The 16,047-nt window shown below is 35.8% G+C and overlaps 1 protein-coding gene across 1 annotated transcript; it reads left to right on the top strand.

Annotated features, from left to right (window-relative positions):
• The first annotated feature begins 235 nt into the window (after positions 1–235).
• Positions 236–1,174, top strand: LOC140512039 (olfactory receptor 5P80-like). Its single transcript, XM_072621411.1, has one exon. The coding sequence runs from the start codon at positions 236–238 to the stop codon at positions 1,172–1,174; it is 939 nt and encodes a 312-aa protein (XP_072477512.1).
• Positions 1,175–16,047: the final 14,873 nt, after the last annotated feature.

Here is a 16,047-nt window from a genome sequence, read left to right on the forward strand (position 1 = left end):
GGGTTGGTCCAGGGGAAAAATTGGGAGGCAACAAATATATTCATCTCTGCTTTTGTTACGGGCACCCTGTTATAATGCACATGAGCAAAGTATGAGGGTATGATAAAAGGGTGGGCATGGGAGAGGTGGTCAATGAATGTTTCCTGACTGCATCAGTAGACATATCCAAAGCTTAATCCTGTATTCTATTTTTATCTCCTTTGCTTCTGTCTAATAGGTTCCCCTTCCAACACAGATGTCTGGCAATAATTGTACTGCTGTGAAAGAATTCGTTATTTTGGGGTTAACAGATGATCCAAACCTTCATGTTATCCTCTGTGTGATATTTTCAGGTGTCTATACTGTGACCTTAGTTGGTAACGTTAGCATAATCACATTGATCAGAAATAGCTCCCAACTTCACACTCCAATGTACCTTTTCCTCAGCCACTTGGCATTTGTAGATATTGGATATTCCTCAACTGTCACACCTGTTATGCTCAAGAGCTTCCTTGTGGGCAGAGCCATAATCTCTCCTGGAGGCTGTGCAGTCCAGCTGTTCTTTGGAGTCTTCTTTGGGACAGCTGAGTGTTTTCTTCTGGCTGTGATGGCTTATGATCGGTATGTGGCCATCTGTAACCCACTACTCTACTCCACCAACATGTCTCCTAAGATCTGCACACTGTTATTGATTGCATCCTACCTGGGTGGTTGTGTAAATGCTTGGTCTTTCATTAGTTGCTTATTGAATCTGTCCTTTTGTGGATCTAATAAGATCAATCACTTTTTCTGTGATTATTCACCACTTTTGAAACTTTCCTACTCCCACAACCATCTTGCTGAAGTTCTTCCTGTTGTCTCTTCCGGGTCAATAATTATGATGACAGTGCTAATTATCCTAATCTCTTATGTATACATCCTCTTCTCTGTCCTGAAGATAAGCTCCACTGAAGGGAGATCCAAAGCTTTCTCAACTTGCACCTCCCACCTCACAGCAGTCACTCTCTTCTATGGCACCCTCACATTCATTTATGTGATACCTAAGTCCAGCTACTCAACAGATAAGAATAAAGTGGTATCTGTTTTCTACATTGTAATCATTCCTATGTTGAATCCCTTGATCTACAGTCTCAGGAACAGTGAAGTAAAAGAGGTGATGAAAAAACTCTTGAGTAGGAAACAGCATTTTTATTGAATTCAATTACATACAACAAGTATTTTTAGGTACATAGTATGTCCCATGCACTGTGTTATATTTCTGCGATGAGACAAAAAAAATCAGACATTTCATTCCATTAAGAATCTAATATTCTACTGATATAATGGTTAAGATTAATTGATGGCAACAACTCAGTTTTAGAAAAACATATTTTCATTTTGATGAGTTAATTTGTGAATTTAAATGTTGATTGCAAAAGTCTGAAAATACGTACCAGGTTCCACAAACATGGTTTCACAATTCTGCAAAAGTGTATAGATAAGTGTCTTATGGCTCTTCTTTGGGTCCATGTTAGTTTTTTTTTGGAATTTATAGCACTCATTGTCTATTGATTTATGAGGGTTGTTCTTTCCATTTACATTGTTATATTCCTTGTCTGTGTTGTGTTCTTGGCTCTGCTATGATGACTGTAAGAGATCAAGTAAATATTTTCTGTCTTCCTATTTTAATCTTATTTGTTGTTTCTTACAGCACAGTCATATTCTATGTTCATGTGCCACCATTTGTTCAATCATTCTTGACTCACTGGACATCTGCTTTGTTTCCAGTTCCAGTTTTATAGCACAAAAGTGGTGCTATAAATATTTTGGTGTATGTGGGGACTTTCTTTTTCTCAGTGACAAACTTTTTGGCATAATACACCTGAAAATATGTATTGTTTTTCCTATGGGAAACCTCTTCATGAGATATTAGAAGAGAGATATACTGAAAAAAAATTTAGGTCATTGAAAAGAAATGCAATTAATAAAGAAACATTAAGAAAATAAAAATTTCATTAATCCGACCCCTTCTTAACGATTTAGTCTTGAACTGTACTCCCTTCCCTGTAGTGTTCAAGCCAGCTACACTGGACCATCTGCCTTTCCCCACACATGATACTCCACCTTCGGTGTCTTTACACTGGCTTTCTTACAGTCCTGAAATACCTTGATCCCCACCATCTACTCTGCCTGTAGTGTGTATGTTAACTGGCTATTTACATGGTGCCTCTCCCAATAGAATGTGACTTCCTGGAAGACTGGTACTTGTTTTTTGTTTACTTTTGTGTTTGAAGTTATAAGACAGAGCCTGGCATTTACTAACTCCTGAATATCCTTGTTGACTCACCACCATCTCTCCTCCTCTAGACATTCTCTTTATTTTAAATATTTTTTTTAAAAAGAAGGCCAGACCTGCACATGGAATTCCATTTCTGTTCTTAAGATGGCAAAAATCAATAAAATTGTCAACTTTCTAATTTTTGATCCTATACTTCTCTTAATTCAGCCTATTAATCTTTCTGATTGACATAGTGGACTACTCAAAAATGATTATCTTTCCCCTTTGTTTTGTAATCTTTACTTTTTTCCAAGCACTAGTTTAACATTTAACTTTAATCACAATTCTGCATTGTTTATTCTGTGGTATAATACTATTTTTTATGCAAATGACATTGTTTGGGAAATAATTATGTTATATAACCTGATCCTAATCAATTTCATAGAATAATTCGAAATCTGGCAATGCTCGTTCCTCTTTGTCTCTTTTCTTCATAACTTCCCTTTACATTGTTTTACACGCTCTTGGGATACTTATCTCAACGAATACACACACAATCTAATGAGTCAGGGGCCACAGAGTAAGGCTATCTATATCTGCCCTCAGAATTCTAGGGGGTAATCTTAAGGGATTGTGCTGTTTTTTAAAATACTAGCAGTCTGAACCACTGTCCCCATTTCAATGTATTTGCCTAACTTCAATTTAGAGTATCAATTAATAGCTCCCCCAAAATCATCATTTGATGTAGTTTCTGGTTTTCCAATGTCTTCTAACCAAATTAATTTTATAAAGAAATATTTACTGAGAAGATATGGCATAACCAAAAGTTTGAAACACATGCCAATGGACAATTAGCATAGTCTCCCGTATATCACCCAGTCGCTGGAAGAGAAGACTCATACTTAAAACACTTACCACAAAGCATTGGCTCAACCAGCTTCAGTACCAAATGTAGCATGGTTAATGCATAAGTTTTTAATTGTTTGTAGTCGCTGGGCTCCTAATTGTGAAATCAAGGGGTCTAATCTTTACTTAGTGCTCTACTGGTGGTCTGGAATTGGTTGCCCACAGACTCTAGTAGAGACTCCAATATTCAAACTTAGGACATTTTGTTCATCTGACTTTTGAAGATCACATGGTCTCAGCTTTCTCTATCAATTCTTCACTTAATAAGTCAGAATAGCCATAAGAAAAGCAGACATGACCACAAGGCCGTGTGAGCATGGATTAATGCCATCTTGTGTGGAGAGATGAGACTACTGACTGTATTTGGAATGTTAGAATTTTCCTTCCTAGGGGCTTGGAAAAATTATGACTAAAATTATGATGTCATCTCAGAAACTCTCTAAAACTGAAAAAGATGGAAGTACACAATCTTTTGGAGACTAAAAAAATTTTTATCATGGGTCTAAAATGAGGTAATTTTCATTACAGATACTACATGGAATTGGTAAATGGAGTTGTAAGAGAACAAACTGACACTTTTCAGGAACAAAAAAGCAATATTGTTTTGATTGTCATTCCAGATCAGTCAAGTGAGGAGGTGGAGTGGGGCATGTTGGACATACATGTTGTGAAAGTGATCCTGAGACCAATTTGTCTGTTTTCCATGAATTATCTTATCATACAGATGTAGGGGACACAGAATAATCTAGTTTTCTGAAAGTTGTAAATCAGGAATCTTCAGTGGGCCATATGTCTTACTCAGTCCCAGATACTTTGCTGCTGTTTGCTCACTGAACTTGCTGAGCTGTGTACATTGAATGGGTTTAAACCAGCCTTGTGCTGATCTGATGCTGCAAATCAGGACACCCGACAAAGCCAAATCATCCCAAAAGTAAAGGCACAAAGATAAGGCCTCTGATTATTATCGATGAGAATTTTAAAAACACTAACCTTTGAGAAATGAAAAAAGACAGAGACAGCAAAGCTTCATGTACTAATTTCACAGTTTCATATACAGTTTTCATTTGTGACCAATTTTGTTTATAGAAATGTAATGTCTACTAATGATTTTCTAGCATAAAAAGATAATTTTTTCCTTAAGAGAATGACATGTTTAAAGAATATTTTTCCCTACTTGAAATAAAAATGATGGGAAAATCACTCCCTCTCAAGGAGCATCACTCCTCTTTGGGAGAGAGCTGATTATCAGGATATTTTTTTTCCATTCAATATAAAATCTATCTCTGAAATTTCTACCTATTGCTGGTGTTTCTGCTCTCTGGGAAAAAGCAGAAGAAGCTCTTCAACATGAAATCTCTTCAACTAACTAAGGAAAGATATCATATCCCTTCTAAATCATATTTTCCAGGTTCATATGCCCTATTGTTTGAACCCATAGTTTTATGGAATGATTTTTATTCTTCTCACTAGCCTGACCAGTCTCTCTGGATACACTTCAGCATGTCAGTATCCTCCCTAATATGTGGTGTCTAGAGTTGACCATTGCACCACACATGTGTTTTGGTCAGAGCAGACTATCTTCATGACTATCATCTTCCTCTTTATTGACTCCATGCCTACTACAAGGAATTCAAGTCCAATTTTTCATTCTAGCATGGAGGGATTCCTGGGTGATCAAAGGATGAGGTACTGGAATATATGCATTCCAAAGCTCTCCTACATTGCAAAGTCTTAAAATGTGGTGTCAGCAAGAAATCATATCTGCATTTTAAAAACCTGCTTGTCTACAAAGAAGTTCATCACTGGCCTACTGGGATGAAAACTCTGGTTGTCACAACTCATGAAACAGAAAAAAATGTGAAGCAGTATGTCTGGGAAGGGTTGTATGTAGAAGTTGAAATGATTCACCTGGGCTGCAGCAGGAGAGAAAAGACTACAATTCTTAATCTATCCCTGTTTGGCCCTCACCTTTTAAATGTGGACACCGACAGTCTTTGCTAGCAACTTACCTTCTCTTACCATCAAATTGGGCTTTCCCTTTAGTCCCCATCTTTGGTTCCATGATTTTAGAAGGATCTTAGTGAGCATGGGCAGAATAGAGAAGGCTATGTGCCCTTCTGTATAAGTTTGTCATAGCCTTCACCAGACAGATACTATGGTTGGACCCATGTTTGTCTAAGGATAAAACTAGAATCATGCTTTTACCCCACTTTGGGAAGTTATAGAATAAAAATTAACATGACCCTCTTAATTAAGTTCAGTATTCCCAAGGAGGAAGATTCTGCCATTTTTCAACAATCTATATTTCTTTAATATATTTTTGTGCTGTTTGCCACTGCCCCTCTCTATTGCATCACATTCCCAATAATGAAATATATGAGCCTGAAATTGCTATGATCAACCATACATAAGTATGCCATATCACAATGTGAATTCAACAGAAATATAAAGTAGTTAAAAGAAAAGAATTTTTGAGTTTAATATAGGCTGTCCTAAATTGGGAGAGAGAAGTGAAGAAATGGTGAATCATTGTTATCAATTGTGCTGCATGGAAAAGAAACTGACTAGTGTTCCTAGCCAGGATTTTCAGGCTGCTCCCTTGACCAAAATGGATGGAGCTCTAGTTGCTGTTCAAATGCTGCTCCATCTACCACCAGACCTGCTCCAATCTCTTTTGAAACAAGATACATAGTGTTTTTAGACCATAATACATGTAGTGGGATGAGGATACAATCACACATATTGAAAAGGCTGCTTCCTGAATGGTGTGCTGACATTTATTGAAAACTCCTTGAAGAAATTTAGAGCAAGTTGAGATATTTTATAAATTGTTCCGATATCCACATGCTAAAGATGAACCTCTTTGATTGATCATGGAATTAGAACTGGGGTGCATTTTAAGAGCGTATTAATGAGCTAGAAAGAATTGAACTGGGAAGGTTATTAATTAAAGTGCTAAGTTGATTGGAGTACATAATTTTGAGAAAGCAGCAAGATCAGATGATTATTTATATGATTAACAAGATTGTCAGTGTTCTGCTTTCTGTGATACTTTAAAAAATAGTTTTGGATTTCTCAGTTGTTCTTGGAATTTCTTCAGTATATCAACAACAAGATTGCTAACTTACATTGCAGTAAGTTAAATGGTGTAAAAACCAAAGTGAATCAGGTGGTGTGATGAGGACCAATTGTCATATCTAGTTATAATTGTCACAATGCCTATTACCACGTATTGATTCCAGAAAAATTTTAAAGAACTTCCATATCTGATGATATTACTGGTCCTGCTATATTGCTATCCAATCTTTTTTTCCCATTTAAAAAAATTCTAGAAAATGTAGACAAAGAAAAAATAAATGAGGGCCCCTGAGAATTTAGAGAACTTCTCAACCAACTCAACTATGTTAGTAATTTTCTCAATCCCAATGGATTTTAAATGGTATATTGATGATATTGTCTTTGTTTGGTATCAACGTGCTCAAGAGTCTAAATCTCCAATGCTACAAAAACAAACATAAATATTTCCTTGCTGTGCAAAGATAGTTCCTTGGAGTCTAAAGTTTTCATCTTCTTATATCAATACGTACCACTGTTGTTCTTGGTTTTGCTGTAAAAATAATTACCTCTGATGTTTGATTTGTAGCTCAGTTCGCGGGGGGCTGTCTATTCCTCTTAATATGCCATACTTTATATTGATTTCAGTTTTCTACAGGGCTTTAATCTCTCCACCCTGTCTTAATGAATAGGATTCATTCTGATTTGGGTCTTCATGTATCTGTTCCCTCCTAGGGCCATATAAAGTCAAAGATTTGCAAGAACAGTGCATGAACGGAACATTATTACAATATGTTAGTCAGTAAATTCTGATCTACCATTGGTCATATCACATATTGTGAAACATCACTATAGTCAGAACATGATAGAACATAGTTAGATAAGAACACCTTAGGTGAAGATCTCTGTGTATATACAAGTACATTTGTTTCATGTATTATTTTCCCCCAACTTCTCAGACTGAAGCTTTCATTGGAGGAAATTAACTGCTATATTCACGGGTTGATGCTGTGGAAAGATAATTGGACTTGAAGTCATGAGGGCTGTTTGAATCCCACATTTGAGTCTTATTGGCTATAACTGTGATTGTTGGAAAGTGATTGCACCTTTGTTATCCTTAGTTAGCTCATCTATAACATGAGAATAACAATATTTTCTCCTAAAATTTTTGGGAGGAAAGTAATTTATGAAATTTAAATAGTGGTATTGAGTTATTAGAAATTTCTGTTTTCTGCTTATTATGATTATGTTACCAATATAAATAAGACTTAATGTTTTCAAAAGTGAGTTGGTGCCTTCCATTCAACAAATATTTTTCTGTACCCACTACATACAGAAACTTGTCCAAAGTACTGGCGACAGAAGAGAGAAAGAAAGCAAAACAGTCATTAATCTCAGAGACTTTATACTCTATTAGAGATGACAGGATAACATATAACAAATAAGTGATTACAAGATAAATTGAAGAGGGACAGACTTTGAGAAACTAGGCTACCTGTAACTGGCAATGCACTCACACAGGCACAAAGGAACCTTGAGATTCTAAGAAGTAGAAATGAGGTAGGACTTTTAGACAGTGGAGGATGACCTGCGCAGACAGATAGAGTTGGGGATAGAATTCTGAGTCTGGGGAACAAACCACAGGCCAGTTTGGCTGGAATACAAAGTCCATGTATGAGATCAAATTAAATAAATATGAAGAGATAGGTTAGATTCTGATTGGGCTTAACTGTAAATATCAAGGTGAAGAATAGTTATTTTGTCCTCAGTGCAATAAGAGATTTATTTAAGGCTTGATTAAGCAAATAAAATGATTTGTTTGCTACGTGCTTGAGGCAGATGATTTTCATAGATTTTTAAAGGATAATTTAGAGAAAAGAGAGACTGAAATTCTAATTGAGAAGCTTCTGCAATAGTCCAAGTGAGAGCAGATGAAAACCTGAGTTAGGGTAATGGCTATTTAAGTGTGTATTAGAAGTTATGAGATACATGTTGGAGATGAAGTGATAAAACTTGGCAACTGACTGGTTAGAAAATGGAAGATGGAGAGAAGAATAGAGGCTGATTTCAGCATTGCAAACTAGGCTTCTTGGAAGAATGGTGGGACCCTCAACAGAAATAAGAATTTATGTAGACAAGTAGTTTTAGGTAGAATGTTGAGAATCAGATGATTTCTCTTTTGAACATGGTGAGTTTGAAAGGCTTTAGGGACATCTGGTGGGAAATGTCCTACTATTGGTGATGTGTGGTTTGGAGTTCAGGGATGGATTTACTGACCTAGGTTTTATTTAAATGAAAACCTTAATATTAGTGGAAGCTAATGAGTCCTCTGAGAAGGTATAGAAAAAGAGGAGATAATCCAGTACTGAGCTTGGGGGAACATTTCATGATTAGGAGGCAGTACAGTACTGATAATCTGCTAAAGGTGGCTGAGAGGAAAGGTCAGACGGGTAGGCAGAATACTAGCATCAGGAGAGCCATTGTCATAAAAATCCAAAGTATCCAATAAGATTAGGTGGTCCAGAGTGTCATATACTGCAAAGAGGCCAAGAATCAATCAATCCACAAATATTACCAAGCACCTACTATTTTTTTAGCCACTTTGTTAGGCACTAATGATAGAAATACAAAGTGTATAATACTACTCACCATCTATGAATTTAAATGAAGATTGCAAAAATATATGATTTATAAATTATTGATAACTTTGCAGAGAATAATTGTATTAGAATGACAGAGTCAGAAACCAGATCAGAATGCTTTATCAAGTGAGTAGGAGAAATGGACCCATCAAAGCTAAATTTTTTCCTCCGAGAGCTGATAGGGAGAGAAGAGATGTAGTATGGTAAATTGATAGAATAACATGGTCAAATGAAAAGTTGTAAAGGATTGGACAGATCTGAGCACATTTACCATATAGATAAAAAGATTAAAGACTATAGAGCAGTTTTTCAATGGTAGAGGCTAACGTTTGAAATAGGAGGGATGGGGTTAATGGAAAAAGTAGAGGAAGTGGTCTTGGAGAAAAGAAGTACTGTCTTTCTCTTTCAGATTGTTGGAAAGACACTAGGGGATGATATTGAGGAATATTGAATTGTAGAAGAAGAAAGAAAAAGGGTCCCTCAGTGTAAGCATTTCTTTTGTTATAAAACTAGATTACAAAATCTTCTCATGAGAGGGAAATGTGAAGCAGAAGATATTGAAAAATTATCTCATCACTTCACAAATTTTTACTAAGTTAAAGCATTATTTTTTCTTGTGGTCACAAAGAAAGAGTTGAATCATAGAGTCATAAATGAGTGTTATGGTCAGTCTTCTGTGAGATAAATGGTATCTCTCAATATTTTATATCATTTTTACTAGATCTAGAAAAAAGAAAAAAATATATTTAGAGTTCGGTATAGTAAGAACATTTCAGGAAAAGGTAATATTTAAGACAATTTCTTGCATTTGGAACTTAACAAAGATTAAAAAATACAAGCATTTCAAGGCCTTTAAAAGAAATGTAACATTTATAGGTACATATACATATGTATTTGTAGATGTCAGATTGTACTTCCTTTTTTCTCTTGTGCATTTTGAAAATGTTTTCTTCTTGTTCCTTTCATCCACTGCTTTCTATCACTACCCAGTGAGCTCGTGACTTTGAAATCAAGGCTTCCAATCTTTACTTAGTGCTCTACTGGTGGTCTGGAATTGGTTGCCCACAGACTCTAGTAGAGACTCCAGTATCCAAACTTATGGCATTTTGTTCATCTGGCCTTTGCAAAATCACAGCTTTCTCTATTTCTTCTCCACCTAACAAGTCAGAATAGCCTCAACAAATGCAGAAGTGATCACAAGGCAATGTGAGCATGGATTAATGCCAACTTGTGTTGAGTGATGAGACTACTGACTATATTTGGAATGTTAGAATTTTCCTTCTTTGGGGTTTGGAGTAATAATGACAGAAGTCATGATGTTCTCATCTTAAAAACTCCCTAAAACTGAAGAGGAGGGAACTACACAATCCTTTGGAGATAAAAATAATATATCATTGATTTCAAATGAGGTAATTTTTGTTACAGGTATTACATGGAATTAGTCAGTGGAGCTTTAGGAAAAACCTGACACTTTTCAGGAACAAAAAGAGACTACAGTTTTGATTATCGTTCCACATCAGGGAAGTGAGAAGGTGAAGTGGGGTGTGTTGGAGATATATATGTTGTGAAAGTACTCCTGAGACTAACCTGTCTGTATTCTGTGAGTTGTCTTACTATACTGATGTAGGGGAAACAGAGTAAGCCAGTTTCCTTAAAGATGTGAATCAGGAGCCTGAATGGAGCCACATGTGTTGCTTACTCCCAAATGCTTTGTTGATGTTTTCTCCCTGAATTTGCTATTCTGTGCACCTTGAACTGGCTTAAGCCAAGGTTGTGCTGAACTGATGCTGCAAATCATCCTCTTTCTCTTTCCCACTGGTTCCTCGAAAGGACTGTCCATTCTCCAGCATAATCCCTCCCCTTTGTGGTTTTCAAGCATAGACTTCCCCTGCTCCTCCTAGACTGGGGGTTGAATATAGGGATCCTACATGGATATCTGTATTTTTCTTTTTTGTTCAGGCTCAACCAGAACTGCCGTACATTTCAGGGGTGAATTTTTCATGTTGACAGCATGGTATTTGTTGGGCTCATGTTTGTCTAAGGATAGAATTAAATTCATACTTTTAAACTAATTTGGGAAGTTATAGAATAAAAACCATAATGAGACTTTTAATTAAGCTCAGAGTTCTCAGGCAGGAAGATCCTGTCATTCTCCAAAAGTCTCTATTTTCTTCAATATACATTTTATGCAGCTTGCCACTGCGCTTCTCTATTGCGTCCCATTCCCAATAATGAAACATGTATGAACCAGAAACTGCTGTGATCAACCATACTTTTAGCTCATGCCACATTGCAATGTGAATTCAACAGAAATATGAATAAACTCGATAAAAAACACTTTTCTGTTACTATGGGCTTTCCCAAATTGAGTGAGAAAAGTGAAGAAATGGTGAATCATTGTTATCAATTTGGCTGCATAGAACCAAAACAATGACTGGTGCACCCAGCCGGGATTCTCAGGCTGTTCTCCTGACCAAAATGGATAGAACACTATTTGCTGTTCAAATGTTGCCCCATCCACTACCAAACCTGTTCCAGTCTCTTTTGAAACTTATGCACTGTGGCCAAGCTCACCCTCTCACCTGTGCATATTCTGTAGGGAAAAGAGAAGAGTACACAGCCTTTTTAAAGCATAGTCCCTCTTTAGTCAGTAGATCAAAATAAACTGAGCGTCCTTTGGTGAGGTGGCTGTTGCAATTGCAAAATATTCCTGAGTTGTAATTGCTCATTTCTGATTTTTCAGTGAAGCTAGTAGGGGAGCATGGAAAGGAGAGAAGGGTTACAAGACTCATAGAGGTTTTAGAATGTAATATGTACAGTGGGGTGAAGATACAATCCCCCATGTTGAAGAGGCTGCTTCCTGAATGGCATGCTGACATGAAATGACAGTGCCTTGAAGAAATTTAGAGCAAGTTGAGATATTTTGTAAATAGTTCTGCTATCTACATGTTAATGAAGAACACCTTTGATTGGTCATGGGATTAGAACTAGAATGCATTTTAAAAGACCATTGATGAGCTAGAAAGAATTGAACTGGGAAGTGTTTTTAATTAAAGTGGATATTTAGTTGGAGTAAATAATTTTGAGAAAGTAGCAAGAACAGATGACTATTTATATAATTGAAAAGATTTTCAGAGTTCTACTTTCTGTGATACTTTAAAAAATAGTTTTTCATTTCTCAGGTGTTCTTGGAATTTGTTAAGTAAATCAACAACATAATTGCTAGCTTACATTTTAGAAAGTTAAATGGTATAATGGGATAAGGATGGAATGATGTGATGAGGACCAATTATCATACCTAGTTAACATTTTCACAATGTCAATTAGACATACTGAATAATTTTTGACAGCTTCTCTAGCAAGTCATACTGGTTTGGCTATATTGCTATCCAATCTTGTTTGTCCATTTTAAAAATATTCTTAAAAATGGGAGTAGAAGCACCTACCTGCTTGAGCTCTCCTCCTAACTCCTTAAAACACCTGTAAAAATTACTCTAATCAAATTTTAGAGCATCAGAAGCCAAAAAATGACAGAGTGAAACAGATTTCCAGCCCAAGACAGCCTGGAAGGCTGACAAGAAAGATCTATCGTACCAGCTGTGAACGGAGCACAGCCCAGCTTGAGTCATACGGTGCAGATGGTACTGCAGCAGGCTTCAGGGGATTGACTCATGGACAACTGCTGCGAGTTTCCACATTTCACAACCCCAAAATTCGAAAGACAGCTTCAAAGGCAGTGAGAAAGTTCTTTCATCTGGGTGAAAGGGGAACAGGTCTACCCAAACCCCAGCTCCAGGGTGGCAGCAACTTTGGCAGTCTGCAGATGCCTCTGGAGCTCTTGGCCTACAGACTGTGGGGGAATTGATTTCAATTTTAGTTTGGAATCTCTGTCTCTCTGTTTTTTACTTTGTGCCTGTCTCTCTATGTGCCTTTGTCTCTCCCTAAGATTCACTCCTGATTTGAATCTTCATGTTTCTGGTCCCTTGTAGCACCCTATAAAGTCAAAGATTTGGAAGTAAGACATATGCATGGCACTTTATTATAGCAAGTTAATAAATAAAATTTTAAACCCCACAGGTCATATCATACACCTTGAAACATCATAAAAAATATAAAGTACCTAAAAAAATGAAAAAAGTAGGAACTGCTTGATAGAACATGGCTAAATAAGAATAATTTCAGTAAAGATCTCTGTGTATATGTAGGTTCATTTGTTTCACATATTACTTTCCCCCTCAAATTTATGTATGTACCTGGGAGAAGGGATGTGATGTATGTGGTTGATGTAGAAGTGGCAAGATTTGACAACTGACAAAGTGGAGATGGAAAGACATAGAGAAGAGCAGAGATTAATTTCAGTATCTAAAGGTCAAGAATATGAAAGGAACTATTGAAAAAATGTAAATGAAGGAAGTTTAGCAACACCAGATATTAAACAATAGTGTAAGGTAGTGATAATCAAAACTATCTAGTACTGTCTAAGAAATAGAAAGACAGATCACTGGAATACACTACAATTTAAAGTAGCAAATGAGTATAATCCTGTGTTTGAGAACTGCAGAGACTTAAGAGTTGGGAATAAGAATTCATTATTTGGTAAAAATGTTTGGTCAAGCTGGAAAGTAGTCTGACAGAAATTGGGCATACACCAATACCTTACAACATTTACCAAGATAAGGTCAGAATGTATCCATGACCTAGATATAGAGATACTAAAGAAAATTTGAAGATCGTGGAATATATTGCTTATAAAATTTATGGACAGTTGATTAATTTATGAATAGAGAAGAGACAGAGAACAGTGTGAAGTATAAAATAGATAATTTCAATTACATCAAATGAAAAAGGCTTTTTATAAATAAAATATACTAAGCCAAGATCAAAAGGAAAGCAGAAAAGTGGGAAAAATTTATGCACCATTTCTCAGATAAAGATCTCATATCTCAAATATGTAAAGAACTTTATCAAATCTATAAAAATATGAGTCATTCTCCAACTAATAAATGGTCAAAGGACTATGAACAGGCGATTTTCTGAAAAACAAATCAAAGCAATTTAGAGACATATGAAAATGTTTGAAATCATTATTGATTGGAGAAATACAACTTAAAACAATCTTGAGACATCATTTTATACCTATTATATTGGCTAAAATGATTGTAGAGGAAAGCAACAAATATTGGAGGGATGTGGAAAAATAGGATATCAATACATTTTTGGTGAAATTGGGAGCTGATCCAACCATTTTGGAGAACAAGTTGGGCCCAAAGAGTTATAAAACTTCCTATACTCTTTGACCCAGGAACACCACTACTAGGTCTATTTCCAAAGATGATTGGGGAAGAGTAAAAGAATTTATATATTCTAAAATGTTTATAACGGCTCTCTTTGTGGTAGCAAAGAACTGGAAATTTCAGAAATACTCATAAATTGGTGAATGATTGAACAAGTATATGTAGTGTATGACTGCGATGAAATACTACTATGCTATATGAAATTATGAGCTTAGTGATCTTACAACAATATGAAAAGACTTGCACAAAATAATGCAGAGTGAATTGAGTGGAACCAAGAAAACATTGCATTCATTAAAGTAATATTGTTTTAAGAATGATTTTGAGTGAATACGTCAGTGTGACCACTATTAATAACCAAATTAACTATGAAGTATATATCAAGAAATATGCCATCTGTATCCAGAGAAATGACTGATAAATAGAAATAAGTACAGAATAACTGTGTGTGTGTGTGTGTGTGTGTGTGTGTGTGTGTGTGTGTGTATCCATTGGTGTCTAATGCCAGCAATATCTGAGAGGGGGAGGGAAGAAAAAAAGAAAAAAATTGCAAGATAACTTTATCATATATTTAAAAGGAATAACAAGATGTAAGTAATAGATTTGCAGTTTCACGTGAAATCATCTTTTTTATTACACTATGTCATGGAAATGCTTGTTCTATTCCATAAATGCAAAAGAAAGTAAGTAAAAAGTATTCCATTAAGTTCATGTGTCACAATCTGTTCAACCTTTTCTCAAACGCTGGCCATTTACTTTGTTCTCAATTCTTTTCTGTTACAAAAGTGGTGCTATAAATATTTTGGAGTACGGGAGGAATTTCCTTCTATCAAGAACTACTTTTGTGTCATAAACACCTGTAAAAATATGTTCTTTATTTTACATAATAACTCTTTGTGAAGGGAGAAGAGGGAGAGATACTAGAAGCAATTTAGGTAATGAAAAACAAAAGAAATCAATAAAGAGTCATTTAAAAAATAAAAATTTCCTCAGCTACTTCTTATGTTTATAATTTTGCACTATATTCCAGTCCATGTAGTGTCCAAACTAGCTTCACTGTATTGTCTGCCTTTCCCCACATGTGACACTCCATCTTCTGTGTCTTTACAGTGACTGTCTTACAGGCCTGAAATGCCTTATTCCCCCACCTCTGTCACTTAGTTTCCTGGGATTTCCTGAAGACAACTCAATGCCCACTTTCTTCATGAAGTCTTTCCTGGCTTAATTTCCTTGCTAAGATGACCTTCCACCTATTCAGCCTATAACTTGTATGTACCTGATTATGTATCTGGTGTCTCCAAATGGAATGTGAATTCCTGAAAAGCAGGGACTGTTTTATTTTGTTATTCTTCTTGCTTTTACTTGTTATTGCTTTATATTTATTGCTTTTATCATTTTTACTTTTCTAAATCTTACAAGTAATAGCATAAATCCTGGCATATAGTAAGCCTTTAAAAACCTTGTTAACCCATCACCACTTCTCTGGCTATTTTCTAGATTTTCCATATTTTGCTGAAACGAGTAGGCTAGACCTGAACATGATATTTCATATCTGGTCTGATAAAGGTAGAATCCAGTGAAATGATAAGCTTCCTAATTTTTGATCCTTTGCTTCTTTAATGTAGCCTGAATTTCCATTAGTGTTACTAGCTGACATGATGAACTCTGTACAACTGAAGACCTTTCTCATTGCTTTGTAATTTTAATTTTTTCAAACATAATTCTTCATTGTCTAGTCTGTGCTGTAGTTCTACTCTCTCTGACCTGATATCATTTGGAAAGTAATCACTTTTTGTATCATCTGATCATAGTCACTTCACAGAATAATTTGAAATATGATATTATTAGTCCCTCTTTCTCTTTTTTCATGATTTCCCTTTATACTATTGTGCAGCTCATTTAGGTTCTTGGGATA

The sequence above is a fragment of the Notamacropus eugenii genome, chromosome 6 (genome assembly GCF_028372415.1).
Source record: "Notamacropus eugenii isolate mMacEug1 chromosome 6, mMacEug1.pri_v2, whole genome shotgun sequence".
Lineage (NCBI taxonomy): Eukaryota > Metazoa > Chordata > Mammalia > Diprotodontia > Macropodidae > Notamacropus > Notamacropus eugenii.